The sequence below is a fragment of the Myxine glutinosa genome, chromosome 1 (genome assembly GCF_964187855.1).
Source record: "Myxine glutinosa chromosome 1, kmMyxGlut1.1, whole genome shotgun sequence".
Lineage (NCBI taxonomy): Eukaryota > Metazoa > Chordata > Myxini > Myxiniformes > Myxinidae > Myxine > Myxine glutinosa.
In genome coordinates this window covers 34,281,602-34,299,028 of record NC_136261.1, presented here as the reverse complement: position 1 = coordinate 34,299,028, position 17,427 = coordinate 34,281,602, and the positions used below count along the sequence as shown (strand labels likewise).

General features: G+C 45.2%; 1 protein-coding gene across 5 annotated transcripts in view; it reads left to right on the top strand.

Moving 5' to 3' along the window:
- Positions 1-17,427, top strand: part of LOC137422723 (interferon-induced protein 44-like) — a 229,449-nt gene that overhangs the window by 104,370 nt on the left and 107,652 nt on the right. For all 5 annotated transcript variants that reach the window (XR_013621953.1, XM_078770644.1, XM_078770639.1 and 2 more), the window contains one exon: positions 15,502-15,651. Coding sequence is in view for 4 of the 5 variants with exons in the window: in XM_078770644.1 (XP_078626770.1) it covers positions 15,502-15,651 (150 nt within the window). In the remaining variant the exon portion in view is untranslated. The remainder of the gene's footprint in view (positions 1-15,501; positions 15,652-17,427) is intronic.

The following is a 17,427-nucleotide window of genomic DNA, read 5'->3' as shown; positions in this document are numbered from 1 at the left end:
CTATGCAATTTTCAGAGAACAGAAAACAGTTCTGGTAAACACATCTTCAAAGCAATCGCAGGAATTTCATCAGGTCCAGTCGCTTTTGAGATGTCAAAACCTTGAATAACCTTAGCAACTTTCCTGCGTGTGATGGTTTTGGTGGAAACACTGATTTTCCAAATAACAAGGGCAACTAAGTAATGGGTGGGTGTCTGTGGTCTTCAAGTGTCAAATTTTCAGCAAAACACTCAGCGAAGAGGTCGACTTTATCAACAGGATAGGTAAGTGCAATTGAGGTGGACAGGAATTGATGAACAATTACAGTTGAGATAAATGCTGTTAGCAATTCTCCCAAAAAATCTGGAACTTAGCTGTATGTTTGGTGGAAGGGGGCAATCCATAGTTAGAATGCAGTGAAACTATTGTATGGACTGTGTATTTGGCATAGCATAGATTTACTCTTGTAAGCAGGCAAAATGTCAGAGTACGTCATATTGTTTAATGTAATGCTGAGGAGGTAGCGAAAGTAATTTATAGATAGTATAGCTGGAGATAAGGTTGTGCAGCAAAAAACCTCCTGTTTGAAAGGTGAGACCAAGTAGAGGGTTTGTGAAACAATGGCATGAAGAAAGCGCTTTGGATCATTCACAACTGTTGGCAACTGCGCGTTGGTAGGCCATGTTGGCACAATGCACTGTAGAAGCACCGAATGGGAAGAAAACCTTTTTATGGGCATGTCCTGTGGCATAGGATGGTGAGGGAAGGTGTGGCCAATGAGGAGACCGACCACTTGGGGAAGCGGTCCCAATGTCCAGTGGGATTGCACTCAGGCTGAACAGAGGGAAGTGTGCAACCGGCACTGCACAGGAAAGCCACATGCATCAGCCTTGACTTCAGGACCTCTGTGCTTGTGAGCTTGAACTTGCAACATCATGCGTCTCCTCCATTGCTCCTCGCTTGCATCACTCCTCGCATTCGCATCTTCTGGCTTTCGGGGGCCAAGTTGTTTTGTCTCTTCATTGTTGAAGAAGCTTAGTCAGCCTGTGCCAATAGAAGCCTTCAGTTCTCCCTCTTAATCTCGCAAGTGTTTGGTTTCTGTGGTGCCTCGGGTGGTTAGGATTATTTATTTAATTTCATTGTACAAAAGCTTTGTACAATGAAATTGGGTAAGTTTTTGAAGGGAATTATGTTGAAGGCGGTGGGAAATTGGGGTGTGAATAGAATGACAGAGATCTGTAATCTGGTGGTGAAAGAAGGCCGCATTCCAGTGGATTGGGAACTGAGTACCCTCTTTACTCTATACAAGGGGCAAGGTGACCCTCTGGACTGTGGCTCGTATCGAGCGATAAAGTTATTGGAGCATGGAAAGAAGGTATTGGAAAGGGTGTTGGAGAGGAGGATAAGGAAGAAAGTGAAGATCGACGAAATGCAGTTTGGATTTATGCCAGGAAGAGGAACGACAGACGTGCTCTTTATTGTCAGGCAGTTGGAGGAGAAGTACATGGAGAAGAGGAAGAAGTTGTTTCTTGGGTTTGTTGATCTGGAGAAAGCATTCGACAGGGTTCCACGCGAAGTAGTGACATGGGCATTGAGGAAGTTAGGAGTGAAGGAATGGTTGATCAGAGTAGTGATGGCAATGTATGAGAGAGCACGCACAGCTGTAAGGACGAAGGAGGGGAACATTGGCGAGCTTGAGGTGAAGGTGGGAGTGCATCAGGGGTCGGTACTAAGTCCACTACTATTTGTAGCTGTGATGTAGGTGCTTTCTCAGAACGTAAAGGAGGGTTTACCATGGGAATTGGTGTATGCAGATGATCTGGTGTTGATTGGGGTGAGTATGGATGGACTGAAGGAGAAGATGAACAAGTGGAAGGAATGTATGGAGGCAAAAGGTCTGCAAAAGAATATCGGATAGACGAAGGTGATGGCAAGTGGTAAAGCATGTGGTGAGGTGGAAAGAACTGGGAAGTGGCCATGTGCTGTGTGCAGGAAGGGTGTCGGAGTGAACTCCATTCAATGTACAATGTGCGCTGAGTGGGTTCATCAAAAATGTAGTGGTCTGAGAGTGTCATTAACCAGTGTGGCAGCTACATTCAAGTGTAAGGTGTGCACAGAGGGAGCTGCAGATGGAGGAAATGTTGAGTTGAATGTTGGAGACGGTGTGAAGCTGGAAGGTGTGAAAACATTTTGCTACCTCGGACACATGCTGAATGGAGAAGGTGGCTCAGTCTCGCCGATGGTTGCTCGAGTGAGATGTGCATGGAAGAAGTTCCGGGAACTGAGTGGCGTGCTGACGAGGAGGGGAGTGAAACTGTTGCCTCATTAATATCAACACGGTGACACTGACTGTGATGGGTTCAAAGTCTGGGACACAACAACTTGTTCTTAAAGATTTAACCGTATCTCATAGGAACTAAAAAGTACTCGTTTTTTACTTGTTATTGTCACTTTAGAATTCTGTTAGGTGCAATGGAACTCCTTTATCCCACGTTTCATTCTGGGATATCGTTTAAAACTGAAATGGGTTAAAAATTAACCCAATAAATGATAAATTTTCTGCATTTCTTTCAAATTGTTTTTCAGACCATTTAAAAGTCTTTTTGGTATAATGCCGTGACGTATTTCTGTTGTTCTGCTTCGTTGAAAATTGCATCTGATAAAATTGATATGAATATTTTTTTCATGAATTAGTAGGCACGTTATCAACCGGCACTGTGTCCAAATTCCAAATTCCTGCCCAAACCTTAGTCGAACGTCATGCCAAGCCATGCGGTTGGTGAAAGACTTCAGCCAAACTTCCCTTGGCCAACCCCACAATAATGTGAGAATAATTGTCATTAAAGAATAATAATAATAACAATAATAATAAGATAATTCATCAATTTAAATCAGACTTGTACTTTATTCACTTTTTTTTTATCTCGGAGTAATAATAGCTCTTTTCTTGAGAGCACGTCTTGAGAGCACACACACACACACGTCCCCCCCCCCCTCCACACACACGCACACACTCACACACACACACACACACACACATCCCCTTCACCCCCACACACACATACACACACATCCCCCCCCCCCACACACACACATACACACACACACACACACATCCCCTTCACCCCCACACACACATACACACACATCCCCCCCCCCCCCACACACACACAAACACACACACATCCCCACACACACCCTCTCCCCCCTCCCACACGAACATAGACACACCCCCACACATCCACACACACCCATTCCCCACCCATCACAAACACACACACACACACACACATGCACACACACATCCCCCACCCCCCACACACACACACATACACACACATATCTACACACACACACACACACACACACACACACACACACATCCCCCCCCCCCCCCCACACACACACACACCCAAACACACACACACACACACACACACACACACACACACACATCCCCACATACACACACACACACCCCCACTCCACACACACACACACACACACACACACACACACACATCCCCTCCCCCCCCCCATACACACATACACACACACCCCCACACACATACCCACCCCCCCCAACACACATACATCCCCACCCCCCACACACGCACACACACAAACATCCCACACACACATATCCACACACACACATCCCTCCACCCCCCCCCCCACACACACACACACACACACACATCCCCACACTTTATAACAATCCCGCTTTCACATTATTATTATTTTTCTCCATCAATTTATCCCTCGATGATCCTCAATAAATTTCATCCTGATCGGATGAGGTTTTGTACTTGTCGAATTATGACATCATAATAGAGGCACCTATGACATTATCATTAACATATTTTATTCCCCATGGAGAGTTCTTTGCAATGAGCCATGTCTCAATTTTTTCGATTCAGTGCTTTCGGAGATATAGAGGTGCAAATTTTTTCGGTTTTTCCAAGATGGCGGCCGAACCACGTGATCTATGATGTCATAATTATCATTACAAAAATTTCCAGGTGGAGATGCACCTGTGGTGAAAATTTCTTGTCAATCCGTGCAATGACTGCAGAGAAAGCGATTTTTTTTTTTTTTTTTAAGAAAATAAACCTGAAAATCGCAGTCAGAATTATTTATTTGGTCTGAGAAGCATTGCGAATTTCTTCTTCAGCCAATGACAACTTGCAGCTTGTCTGTGTGAAATGCGATGGTGTCAAAAATTGTCGGAATTTTGCCAAATCTGTTTTAGTCGAGTGTTAATATACCTCAGCGATTGACAAATCTGAAATTAGAATTTTATTTGAGGTTCAAATTACCCCTGTGAGATCGTTTTGTACGTTGCCTGCACGTCTGTACATGTGATAAATAATGAATTGCCCACACACGAAGGCTCTTCTTCTTCACAAAATAACATCTTCGAGGTTCCAGACTGTACATCTTGAAATTTTGCACACTTGTTACACTTCATGACTTCTACGACAGTATGAAGTTTCACCTCGATCAAGGAAGCGGTTCAAGAGATATAATTTTTTAAAATATTTTCGTTTAATTATTTGTATCTGCCAAACCACGTGACCTATCGCAAATTCGAAAAGGTGATTTTAGTAGACTGATATGCTGAACACATCTGTGAAGTTTCTGCTCGATAGGATCAAAAATGAGGGAGGAGCTCGGTTTTAAAGGTTTATGCTTCTCTGTCTCACTGAAACCTGGCAACAACCACTGGACTACTTCTCACTCAACCTCACTACACCCAATGGATATTCTTACATCAATAAACCACGCTCGGAGGGCCGAGGTGGTGGAATTGCCGTAATTCACCGACAGGACATCAAGACCAGCCTCATCTCCATCTCATCTGCTCCATCATTTGAACACCTGGCTTTTAAACTCTCTGGTCACACACAGTCAGTCATGGCTGTCGTCTACCGCCCTCCCAAACCACACCCATCATTCCTGTCGACTTCTCCTACTTTCTGACCCAGCTCTGTTCCCTCTCCCCCTTAATCCTCCTCCTCGGTGATTTCAATATCCACATGGACTCCACTGACTCCACAATAACCAATGACTTCACTGATTTACTCACTTGCGTTAACCTCACTCAACATGTCAACTTTCCTACCCATAACCGTGGGCACATTCTGGACCTTGTCTGCTCTACTGGATTAATTTTGCACCATCTCTCTGGCTCCGACCTCACCCTCTCTGACCACTTAGCCATCACTATGACCATCAAAATCCCCACCCCAGCACCAAGGCATTATCGCACTATCAACTTCCGTAAGCTAAATGCTCTTTCACCTACCTCATTCTCATCCACCCTCTCTGAAAAAATGTCCACTTCTCCCTTCGTTGACCTCCACACCCCTTCTGACCTCACTGACTACTACAACCACACTCTCTCCTTCTGCCTCGACCAGCTTGCGCCTATAAAAACCAAAACAGTTTCTTTCACCCATTCTGCTCCCTGGTTTACCCCTGAACTCCGCCTGATGAAAATTCGTGCTCGCCAACTTGAAAGACTCCGCAATAAAACAGGTCTCACAATTCACTCCCAAGCCTACAAGGACCACCTACAACACTACAAAGATGCCCTCTCCCGCGCCCGCTCCGCCTACTACTCTCAAATTATCCACTCTGGCTCTGGAAACCCAAAAGCACTCTTCTCTACAATAAACAAACTCCTCAGCCCCCTGAACACCACCACCCAGTCATTCACAGGAGACAACTGCATCTCCTTCCTTTCATTCTTCCAAAGCAAAATTGACAACATCTACAGCAGCTTTACCACCACCGCACCTGCTCCCCCTCAAACCACCTGCCCCCCCCCCTTATCCTGCCAACCCCTGTCTCAGTTCTCCCCAGTCTCCCCTACTGACCTCTCTGAACTCCTCATAGGAATGAAAACTGCCACCTGCACTCTTGACCCCATCCCCTCCAGCTTTGTCAAGGCCTCCCTTCCTGCTCTCTCTCCACTTATCACTGCAACAATAAACTCCTCCCTGTCTACAGGCATCGTCCCGCCATTCTCAAAATTGCTGCTGTTACCCCCATTCTGAAAAAACCTGGACTCAACCCTGACACCCTAAACAACTTCAGACCCATCTCCAACCTACCCTTTCTGTCAAAAGTTTTGGAATGCACTGTAGCCACTCAACTCAAACATCACCTCTCTGCCAATAACCTGTATGAAACATTCCAATCCGGATTTCCGCTCCAACCACAGTACTGAAACTGCTCTCCTCAAAATCACCAACGACCTTCTCCTCTCCTCTGACGCTGGCAACCTCAACATTCTCATCCTCCTCGACCTCAGCGCCACCTTTGACACCATCAATCACACCATCCTCCTCACCCGACTTGAAACCACCTTTAACATTACCGGCACTGCCCTCTCCTGGATCAAATCATACCTCTCCGACAGACGCCAGTTCATTTCCATCAATAACTGCAAATCCCCCACTGCTCCCCTCCCCCAAGGTGTCCCCCAAGGTTCAGTTCTTGGCCCCCTCCTCTTCATCCTGTACCTGTCCCCCCTTGGTCACTTAATCCGCCGTCATGGTCTCCAATTCCACTGCTTCGCCGATGACATCCAGCTTTTCATATCCACCAAGTCCATCTCCACCGCCACCCACTCTATCCTGACAAACTGCATCAATGAATTAAAATCCTGGCTTCAAATCAACTTCCTCAAACTTAACTATGATAAATCTGAAATAATCATCATTGGCCCAAAAACGCTCACCAAATCCACCCATAACTTTGCCCTCAACATCGACGGTTTCCCAGTATCCACCTCCCCTCACATCCGGAATATTGGCATCATCTTTGACCAAACCCTCTCCTTTGACAAATACACGAAACAGATCACAAAGACAGCCTTCTTTCACCTGAAAAACATCGCCCGTCTCCGTCCATCCCTCTCCTCCACGGCTGCAGAAACCCTCATCCACGCTTTCATCACCTCCCGTCTGGACTACTGCAACAGCCTCCTCTTTGGTTCACCCTCAATAATCACCAATAAACTCCAATACATTCAGAACTCCGCTGCCCGTCTACTCACCCATTCCCGGACCCGTGACCACATCACCCCCATCCTTTACAAGCTTCACTGGCTCCCCATCCCACAGAGAATCCAGTACAAAATCCTCCTCTTGACATACAAAGCCCTCCATAACCTGGCCCCATCCTACCTGACTGACCTCCTCTCCAGATACACTCCCACCCACAACCTCTGCTCTGCTGGTACCAACCTCCTGACCCCCCCCCCCCCCATGCGGACCAAATTCAGATCCTGGGGGCACAGGGCCTTCTCCTTCGCTGCTCCCACCCTCTGGAACTCACTACCTCACACCATCAGAGACTCCTCCTCACTCACCACATTCAAAACATCACTCAAGACCCACCTGTTCAACACTGCATTCAACATTTAACCCACAGCATTTAACCCCTGACTATCTCTTCTCCTTCTCCTTCTCCTTCCTTTTGCTTTGATTATTTACCTATTGATTTTTGTCTTTTTGCACTTGTTTTTTGTACTCTGTCAAAGCGCCTTTGGGCTTCTTGAAAAGCGCTATATAAAATAAATGTATTATTATTATTATTATTATTATGCTTAAAAACGTCACAACTCCGAAACCATGTGACGCATGATGTCATTATAATTTTATTTCTGCATCAATTTATACCGAGAAGATGCTCAAGAAATTTCATCCTGATGGGGTAATGGTTTTTACTTGTCTTATTATGACGTCATAACGGCGGCACCTATGACGTCATCATTCACATATGTTATTCCGCATGGAGATTTCTTTTCAATAAGACCTGTCTCAATTATTTCTGTGCAGGAGTTTTTAGATAGAGGTGCAAAGTTTTTTGGTTTTTCCAAGATGGCGCCCATACCACGTGACCTGTGATATCATAATTACCAATAAAGTATTCTACAGGCCGAGTCGCTCCTATGGTGAAAATTTGCTCTCAATCGGTCCAATTATTGCAGAGAAAATGGTTTTTAAAGGAAACTAGAACTGCCACTTTAAAACTGCTGGCAGTGATGACCGGTTTACTCGCACTCACTTTTGATACAACCCCACTTTTGATACAACCCCACATTTGATACAACCCCACATTTGATACAACCCCACTTTTGATACAACCCCACTTTTGATACAACCCCACTTTTGATACAACCCCACTTTTGATATATCCCCACTTTTGATACAACCCCACTTTCATTGGACATGCTTTGACACAACCCCCTTGGATACAACCCCGACACACACACACACACACACACACACACACACACACACACACACACATCCCCCCTACCCCCACCAACACACACAGCCCCACACCCCTCCCCCCACATGCACACCCCTCCACACATACACACACACTCACACACACCTCCACACATACACACACGCACCCCAACTCCACACATCCACACACACACATCCACCCCCTCCCTCCATACGCACACCCCCCCCCCACCACACATATCCACCCCCCCCACCACACACACACACACATGCACACATCCCCCCACCCCCTCTAACACACACACACACACACCCCATCCCTAACACACACACACACACACGCACACACCAACCCCCCACACACACACACACACACAAATCCCCCCCCCCCCACACACATCCCCCCACCCCACACCCACACACAAACACACACACACCCCCCATCCCTAACACACACACACGCACACACCAACCCCCACCCACACACACACACACACATCCCTCCCCCCCCAACACACACACATCCCCCCCACCCCACACCCACACACACATCCACACATTTCAATCCATGCACAGATTGCAGAAAAAGCGATTTTTAAAAGAAAATTAACCTGAAATTGCAGACAGAATTATTTATTTTATCTGAGAAGCCAAACGAGGTTTCTTCCTCTTTAGTTTCTCACTACTTGGTGTGAAATGCGATCGAGTTAAAAAAAAGTCAGAATTTGACCAAATCTGTTTTATTCGTTTGTTAATATACCTCACCTATTGACAAATCTTCAATTGGAATTTTATTTGAGGTTCAAATGACCGCGGGAGATCGTGTGATAGTGATCACGTTCTGGAAGGACAAAACTGTGCGTTTCTTCTTCTTTCAACAATAAAGACTTATAGCTTCGAGACCGTACATCCAATCAGCTTCAGATTTTGCTCACATGTTCCGCTTCATGAGATCTACATTGCATTAAAATTGCAAGTCTAACATTGCAGTGGTTCAAGAGTTAGAAGCTTTTTAAAATTTACCTTCCATTATTTATTGCGGCCAAACCTTGTGACTTATAAAAACGTCTCAAGTAACATTGAAACATCCCCCCATGAGGAACATTTGTGTGAAGTTTCCACTCGATATCTTCACAAATTATGGAGAAGATAGCATTTTTATTTTATGCTTTAAAACGTCATAACTCCGAAACCATGTGACACATGATGTCATGATCACTGAACTTTTTGTTCATCATGGGTATGCGATTATGCATGCCAAGTTTGGGCTCGATCTGTTTAGCCGTTGCGGAGAAAATTGTGTTTTTGTGTTTTTCACGAAAAACAATATGGCGGCCGAAGCATGTGACATATGACTTAGAAATTTTTTGCATTATTAGTTTTTTAAAGTAAGGATCTGGAAAAAAAATATCATTTTCGTGGGAGCAAGGGATCTGTTTGACGAATTCTAACCTGTTAACGTTAGCATTTTTAATATACTAAATAAACATGTTTTTTGGTCCCATTGCAGAGTTCTTTATAATGAGCCATTACCAAAATCTTTCCATTGAGCCGTTTCGGAGATATAGAGGGGCAACGTTGAATGTGTTTTACAAGATGGCGCCATACCACGTGACCTATGACGTCATAATTAGCAGTAACAAATTCTCCGTGCCGAGGCGATCATTTGATGAAAAATTCCTGTCAATTGGACCAACGGTTGCTGAGAACATTAATTTTAAAGCTTTCGGAGGTGAAAAAAAGGCTGGAAGAATATAAAAAAGGAAACTATGGGAATAATAATAGGTTACCGGTACTTTACATGTAGAGGAAATGTAATTTGTTAAGCAATTTGTATAAATGGGGGCATTTAAGGTACTTGCCACTCATGTAGACAGATAATAAGGATGAAATTGGTGGTTCTTCCACAGCAAGAAATTACGTGATTTTGATACAATATGTGGGAAGAGTTACATAAAGGCGTTTATGGGAATAACAGAGGATTTTTGTGGAAGGCATTGGAAAATGGCACAACGCCAAGGTATAGAAACTAGGTATAATGGAGCATAAAGTAGTAACGGTAATCTGTGAAAAGGAGGTTTGGAAGAGGATAGAGAAGATCAAAGATAGAAGATCAAAGATAGAAGAGGCCAAGTAGATGCAGCCTTGTTGCACTTGTACAGGCAGTAGAAGAAGAAAACAGCAAGGAGAGAGTGAGCTGTGAATAAATAATCTGAAGTAATCTGATGAAGTAATCCATACATGGGGAGGAATCCATACATGGGAAGAAATCCATATATGGGAAGGAATCCATAAATGGGAAGGAATCCATACATGGGAAGGAATCCATACATGGGAAATAATACATACATGAGAAGGAATCCATACTTTGGAAGTAATCCATACATGGGAAGGAACCCATACATGGGAAGGAACCCATATATGAGAAGGAATCCATACTTTGGAAGTAATCCATACATGGGAAGGAACCCATACATGGGAAGGAATCCATACATGGGAAATAATACATACATGAGAAGGAATCCATACTTTGGAAGTAATCCATACATGGGAGGGAACCCATACATGGGAAGGAACCCATACATGGGAAGGAATCCATACATGAGAAGGAATCCATACATGGAACCTCCATACATGGGAAGGAATCCATACATGGAACCTCCATACATGGGAAGGAATCCATACATGGAACCTCCATACATGGGAAGGAATCCATACATGAGGAGGAATCAATACATGGGAAGGAATCTTCCACAACAACTAACTACATGACTTTGATACTTGAGAAATTTTCATCTCAGCAGGTTGTTTAGCTATGTTGGTCAAATACCTCATTCTTTCCTTACTGTGGGCACAAGAACAACATTCTTCCTCTTCATGTGCTTGGTCCATTTAAATACAGTATGTACATTTTGTACAATAACACTTTCCTCGTGTTTGGTTTGTGTTTTATCCTTCACTACCAGAAGTACCCGGCGTTGCCGGGTGGGGGAGGGGGATAGGGGGAGGAAGGGAGGAGGAGGGATAGGGGGGAAGGGAGGGGAGCGGGAGATAGGGAAGGGAAGGGAGGGGAGGGGAGATAGGGAAGGGTAGGGGGGTTGAGGGGGATGCGGGGGGAATGGGGGAAATGGGGGGGGGAGGCAGGAGAGGAAGGGGGTTCATCACCTTTTCATTAAATATATGCTGGTGAATGGTTTTCATCCCGTTTCTGCGTTAAGTGTAATGCCGAACAGGAAGAAGAAGAATCTGTACTACCAACTTTGTACACTTCCGGAATTGTTTGATTTATTTGTGTTCAAATGTCTGGTGATTGTTTCGTATTTATTTATGCGAATGTGTACTTGTATATAACTGTCATGAAGTCAAAAGGCTTAGGCACTATCGCGCGATTATTTTTTTTTAAACTCCAAAAAAACGATCTTTTTTTTTTCGAAATGTATTTTTTTGGGGGGGGGCCGAAAACACTCCCAGGCACTTACTGATGAACCTCTGAAAGTTTGACGAAGATCCTTTCAGCCATCTCTGAGAAAAATGGTGACACACAGACAAGACACACAGACAGACATCTATCTTGTATAGTAGCCGGCGAAGCCGGTGTTGTGAATGAACGCATACGTATTATGTTAAAAAGCCAGATTTTGCTGGATCCCTTGAGAATTTCGAAGCTTTGACGCACCCAATCGCTCAATGGAGGCCGCCATCTTGTGGATGCAGAAGTATGCATAAACAATTGCGAAAAAGTTCAATAGGAGTTTGTTTCACCCGTCTTTGTTTGATTCGCCATCTTATGCGCATCTAATTTGTAATTAAAATACTTTAAGACCAACCTCGTTCCCCGAACCCGCATGGGCCCTGGTTATCTTCAACGAAAATCGTCACCAAACACCGGAACCAATGAGATTCGAGCATTTGAAAAAATATTTCAAAAACCAAATCACTCAATGGAGGCCGCCATCTGGCGGATGCGGAAGTATGCATAAAACAATTGCAAAAAAGATCAATAGGAGTTTGTTTCACCCGTCTTTTTTTGATTCACAATTCTATGCACCTCTAATTTGTAATTAAAATACTTTAAGACCAAACACGTTCCCCAGGCCCTGGTTATCTTCAACGAAAATCTTCACCAAACACCGGAACCAATGACATTCGAGCATTTGAAAAAATATTTTAAAAAAGCTTATTACCGTGTTTCGGAGGCTGAAAACGGCGTCATATATTCTAAAATTGACGAAGAATTATTTTTTAGAAATCTCGCGGCCGTAGGGAATCGTTTTTCACGGCCGGAAATATCCGAAATTGAGACGGAATTCACCGAATTAATCAAGAAGGAAATTTTATAAATTTTAATCTCATCCAGAATGCAAATGGTGTCATTTTGAACTGGGTACGGTACCTACTACACCTACCTACTACCAACTACTTAACCTACTGATGCCATAGTGATGGGTAAAATAGTGGCAAGAGGCTTTGGCTTCGCCGGCTCATTGCGGCTTTGCAGTCGGATACGAGTAGATTAATCTATGCTAATAAAAGGCAGTGTCCGTCCATCCGTCTCCTCCATAACTCCAAAACCATGAAACCCAGCGGCCCCAAACTTTTCATGCATACACCTGGACCTCCAACAAATTGCGAGGATGTAAACTGGGTGTTTCGGTGTGTTATAACACCCCTTTGAAGATTATTAACGAGGTGCTCATAAGAAAAAAAAGCCCGATGTGGTGGCCCGCCATCTTAGTCAACCCACTGCACCTCGCTTCGCTGGGTTCTAAAGCCACAATATTGTTTCGGCCTACACAAACGTGCCTTACCTTGGGAACTCGATCGATTATCTATCTATAATTCCAGTAATCTCTGTGTGTGTGTGTGTGTGTGTGTGTGTGTGTGTGTGTGTGTGTGTGTGTGTGTGTGTCTGTGTGTGTGTCTGTGTGTTTGTCTGTGACCGCTGTTTCTCGACAACCACGGGTCCGATATACTTGAAACTTGCCAGGTATATTGCTGGGGACCCGAGGATGTGCCTTTTCAAGGTTTGAAATTAATCGGACAAGTAGTTACCGAGCTATGTCCAAAAAACGATTCAACCAATCAGAGAGCAGCGAGCTATCACGTGTGCCGAACGTGGCGAACAGACTCTGCCTCGGACGGCACATTTGAGAGCGTATTCATTTATTTCACGTTGGCAAACTATGTTGGCGCTATGTTGGCGTTAAACTATGTTTTAAAACTAATAAAAACTAATTTGCGATTCATCGTAACTGTGATATGCGACCTTCCGGACAGTGAAGACTGCACTTCCGGCAGCCAATCACAGAACACGTTGTTGCGTAGGCGTGGCCGATGTGAGAGCGAGCCGAGCGCGTGCGCCATTACGGTTCGTAATTCGATTTCTTCCGGAGAAAATAATAATTTCTCGATTTCTTATGCGCATTATTTCTCCCAATTCAGTCAGAGCGAAGGGCGGAAGTGAAGAGCGTTGTTTTTTTTGTTTACGGGCGTACGGGCGTACGGGCGGGGTAGAGCGTACGGGTAGCGTTTTTTTTTTTTTTTAGCAAGGAACGGGCACCCACGTACGGGCATGCCCTCGTCATTACATAATTGAAGCATACCATCAAAATCTGGATTTGGATATGGAGATTGGATGCTGTAGAGTGGAGACGAAATAATCTCCAAATCTGGAGTGAAATCTGACAAAGTTTTCCATATCTCACGATTGGTGAAGAATATTCAGGCTGCTTTTGCAAGCCATGGCGTTACAGCAGACAGAGCACCCTTTTTGTTTTTAGACACAAGGCCAAGGAAGTTTGGGTGTGTTATAACACTTTTTTTGAATTTGTCTGCTCTCAGTGGTTTCCACATTTCGCTGATTTGCTGCTTGAAATCGATCTGTTTTGAAAATTCCTCGGCCATTTCAACAAGAAGCAATCAGCTTGCTTTCACTTGTCAAGCCAGCCGTTCTTTATCACCCATTTCATTGGAGTGCTTGCTGGAGCGCTTAAGCTGCTTGGTGAGGGCGCTACAAATGAAGTGAGAAATGCCTGTGTACTTAATTAATTAGTGACAAAGCCAGAGAAGTTCGGGTGTGTTATAACACCCTTTTTGAAAATGCTTAACGGGGTGAACCACCATTTGGTGAACATTATTCAGGCTGCTTTTGCAAGCCATGGCGTTACAGTAGACAGAGCTCCCTTACGTTTTCACGTACCCATTTTTTCATTGACTTACATTTTTGTGCGATATAGTCACTTTCCCCCTCCCCCCCTCCTTCCCTTCTCTCTCTCTCCTCCCTGCCCCTCCCCCTCCTCACTCTCCCATCCCTCCTCGTCACCCCCCCCCCCCAGTCCTCCTCTCTCTCCCTTTCCCCCTCCACCGCCCTTCTTCTCTCCTTCCACATTGCTCTCTTTCCCCCTTCACCCTCCTTCCTCTCTCTCCCCCTCCTACTCCACTCCCTTTCCTTCCCCTATCCCTTCTCTTCTCCTCACCATTCCCCTACCTCCATTCCTCCTCCCCTCCTCACCCTCCTCCTTCCTCTTTCCTTCCCCTCCCACTTTCCCTTCCCCCTCTCCTCACCCCTTCCCCTCTCCTCACCCCTTCCCCTTCCCTCCCCCTTCCCTCTCTCTCCTCTCTCCCCACTTCTCTCTCTCTCCTCCCCCTCGCCTTCTCCTATCCCACACCCCTCCTTCTATCCCCCACCCCTTTTCCTATCCTCCTCCCCTCTGATCTACCTCCCATCTCCCTCCCTCCTCTCCTCCCCCTTCTCCCCTCTCCCTCCCTCCTCTTCTCCCCCCTCCCTCCCTCCTCTCCTCCCCCTTCTCCCCTCTCCCTCCCTCCTCTTCTCCCCCCTCCCTCCCTCCCTCCTCTTCTCCCCCCTCCCTCCCTCCCTCCTCTTCTCCCCCCTCCCTCCCTCCTCTTCTCCCCCCTCCCTCCCTCCTCTTCTCCCCCCTCCTCATTCATATTCCCGTCAGGAAGCGACTCATTCTTACCCGGAAACGCCGGATACTTTTGCTCATGTGTTATAAACGTTAGTGCAATTTAAGGAAGTCTTGGTATTATTGTAATTATTGTCTTCAAGAAAGCAGTATAATTGTATCACTGATTATTCAGTGTAATTTCATTGCTTGAAATATGTTTACAACTTTCGTCTGAACATGGTATAAAACTGACAATTGTTGTTCAACTGATTAATTGGTGATACAATCCAAACAAAACACTGTATATACAGCACAACCATTTCTCAACAATATTATTTTTTGTTCCATAGTTTCGCTTCTGGAATACGGAACCAATTGATGGCAAGGGTATACCCGTGAAACTTTGTGATACCATGGGGTTGGAAAATGCTGACAAGAAAGGGATTCTTGAAGAAGACCTTATCAGCACCATCATGGGACACGTTAAAAAGGATTACAAGGTATTTTTGCATGTCATGTTTTGTTTTACTTTTTGAAGTGTTAAGTCCATCGTCAACGGTATGACCGATCTGTTGAACGTGGCCCTGAACGCGGCGTCGCTCCGTCGCAACCGGACCCTTGAGAATGGCGGAATTGAGTGTGATCGCGGACGGAGGATGCCGGGACGACGATCGTGGCCAAGACAAAGGGCAGCCGAGCAGGTGGAGCTCACTCAGTGCTCGGAGTGAGTTCGCCGGTGGGATACGAATTAAGTGCTTTGGGGGCTGGGGCAGGACGCACTCGGTCTCATGATGATGTGCGGATGCTCACGGTCACGGATCCTGAGCCAGCAGATCTTGCTGCTCTGCCTCGCCAAGTCCATTTGCGCAGCCCGTTTGGAAGGCCTGGGTGCCGGTGCAACAAACTCGCTCTGCGCTCCGTACTCACTCTGGGCGTTCGCAGGGACTGCTCGACGTTTATGGACACGATGCAGACGATCTCGTTGCTGTTTCCGGCCCTTTGTGTGCCCTGTCTGAGCAAGCCTTGAGCCGTGGGGACTCCGAGCTTGGATGCATCTCACGAGTACATTCAAAAAGTAGATTTTAGTTAAAAAAAAAAGGTGAAATACAGTACTACATAAATGTACATTGCCTTCAGAAAGTATTCACACTGTTGCGGAGGTCTTTGCAAGTATACCTCATGCCAAGGTGTTCTCAGTGCTTGATGCAAAGTCAGTGTTCCTACAAATCAAACTGGACGAGAAATCATCTTATCTGACATGTTTCAACACAACGTTCGGTAGGAAAAGGTGGCTTCGTCTTCCCTTTGGATTTAAATGTGCACCTGAAAATTTTCAGAAGATTATGGACCAGTTGATTAAAGGCATTGATAGAGCATTCACAATCATGGATGACAAACTTGTAGCTGGTCCAGACGTGGAGTTCCATCATCGAATCCTGAAAAATGTCATCGAGAGAGCAACAAATTACAATCTGAAGTTGCATCTGCAGAAGTGTAAAATCCACCAGTCATGGGTACAGTACGTAGGACATGTACTGTCTGCTGATGGATTATCTCCCTATCCGGTCAAAGTAGAGGCAGTTCACAGTGTGGAGGCATATAATTATTTATATTCTCCTTGTTCTTAAAATGTGTTTTTCATGAAACTTGGAGAGAAACATTCCTGGGTTGGATGGGTCAGAAGGAGAATGACTTGTGGGGAACAGAAAAAGGTGCTCCATCATTTAAACAGATAACAACTGTCGTTAATGGTTCTTAGAATTCTCCAAGACAGAAACCAGAGTGTCTCTATCTGAGCCGTGCGGAGTCTTGAATTCCATGCCCGAATAAGGTGATTTGTGCAACAAAGGGATGGGAGAACCTTTATTAGATAAAAGGAATGTTGAGGAGAGAGCTGCACGGACGGAGGCTGAAGACGGAGGGAAGATCTGACCGCAGGAGAAGATTGTGCCATGCCATGACCGGCTGAACGAGGCATTTGTTTAAAGTTCAGATTCGTTCTTAGTTAGTCAATGTCTTGAATTAGTAAATACTGCCCTACCCTTTTAAAGTCTTAATAAACCGAACAATAACAAAAGTGGAGTCTTCCTTTATTGTAGCGTTAGGAACTCTTCCATAACAGTATGCCAATTCCGACCTATAAGGAAGATGTGAGACATTTCGTCGGATTTAACACGTATCTGTCAAAGTTAATCTCTCGTTTGAGTGACGAAATAGCTCCACTCCGAGAGCTGCTGAATTCGGACGTTGAATATCAATGGCAACCAGCTCAAGCG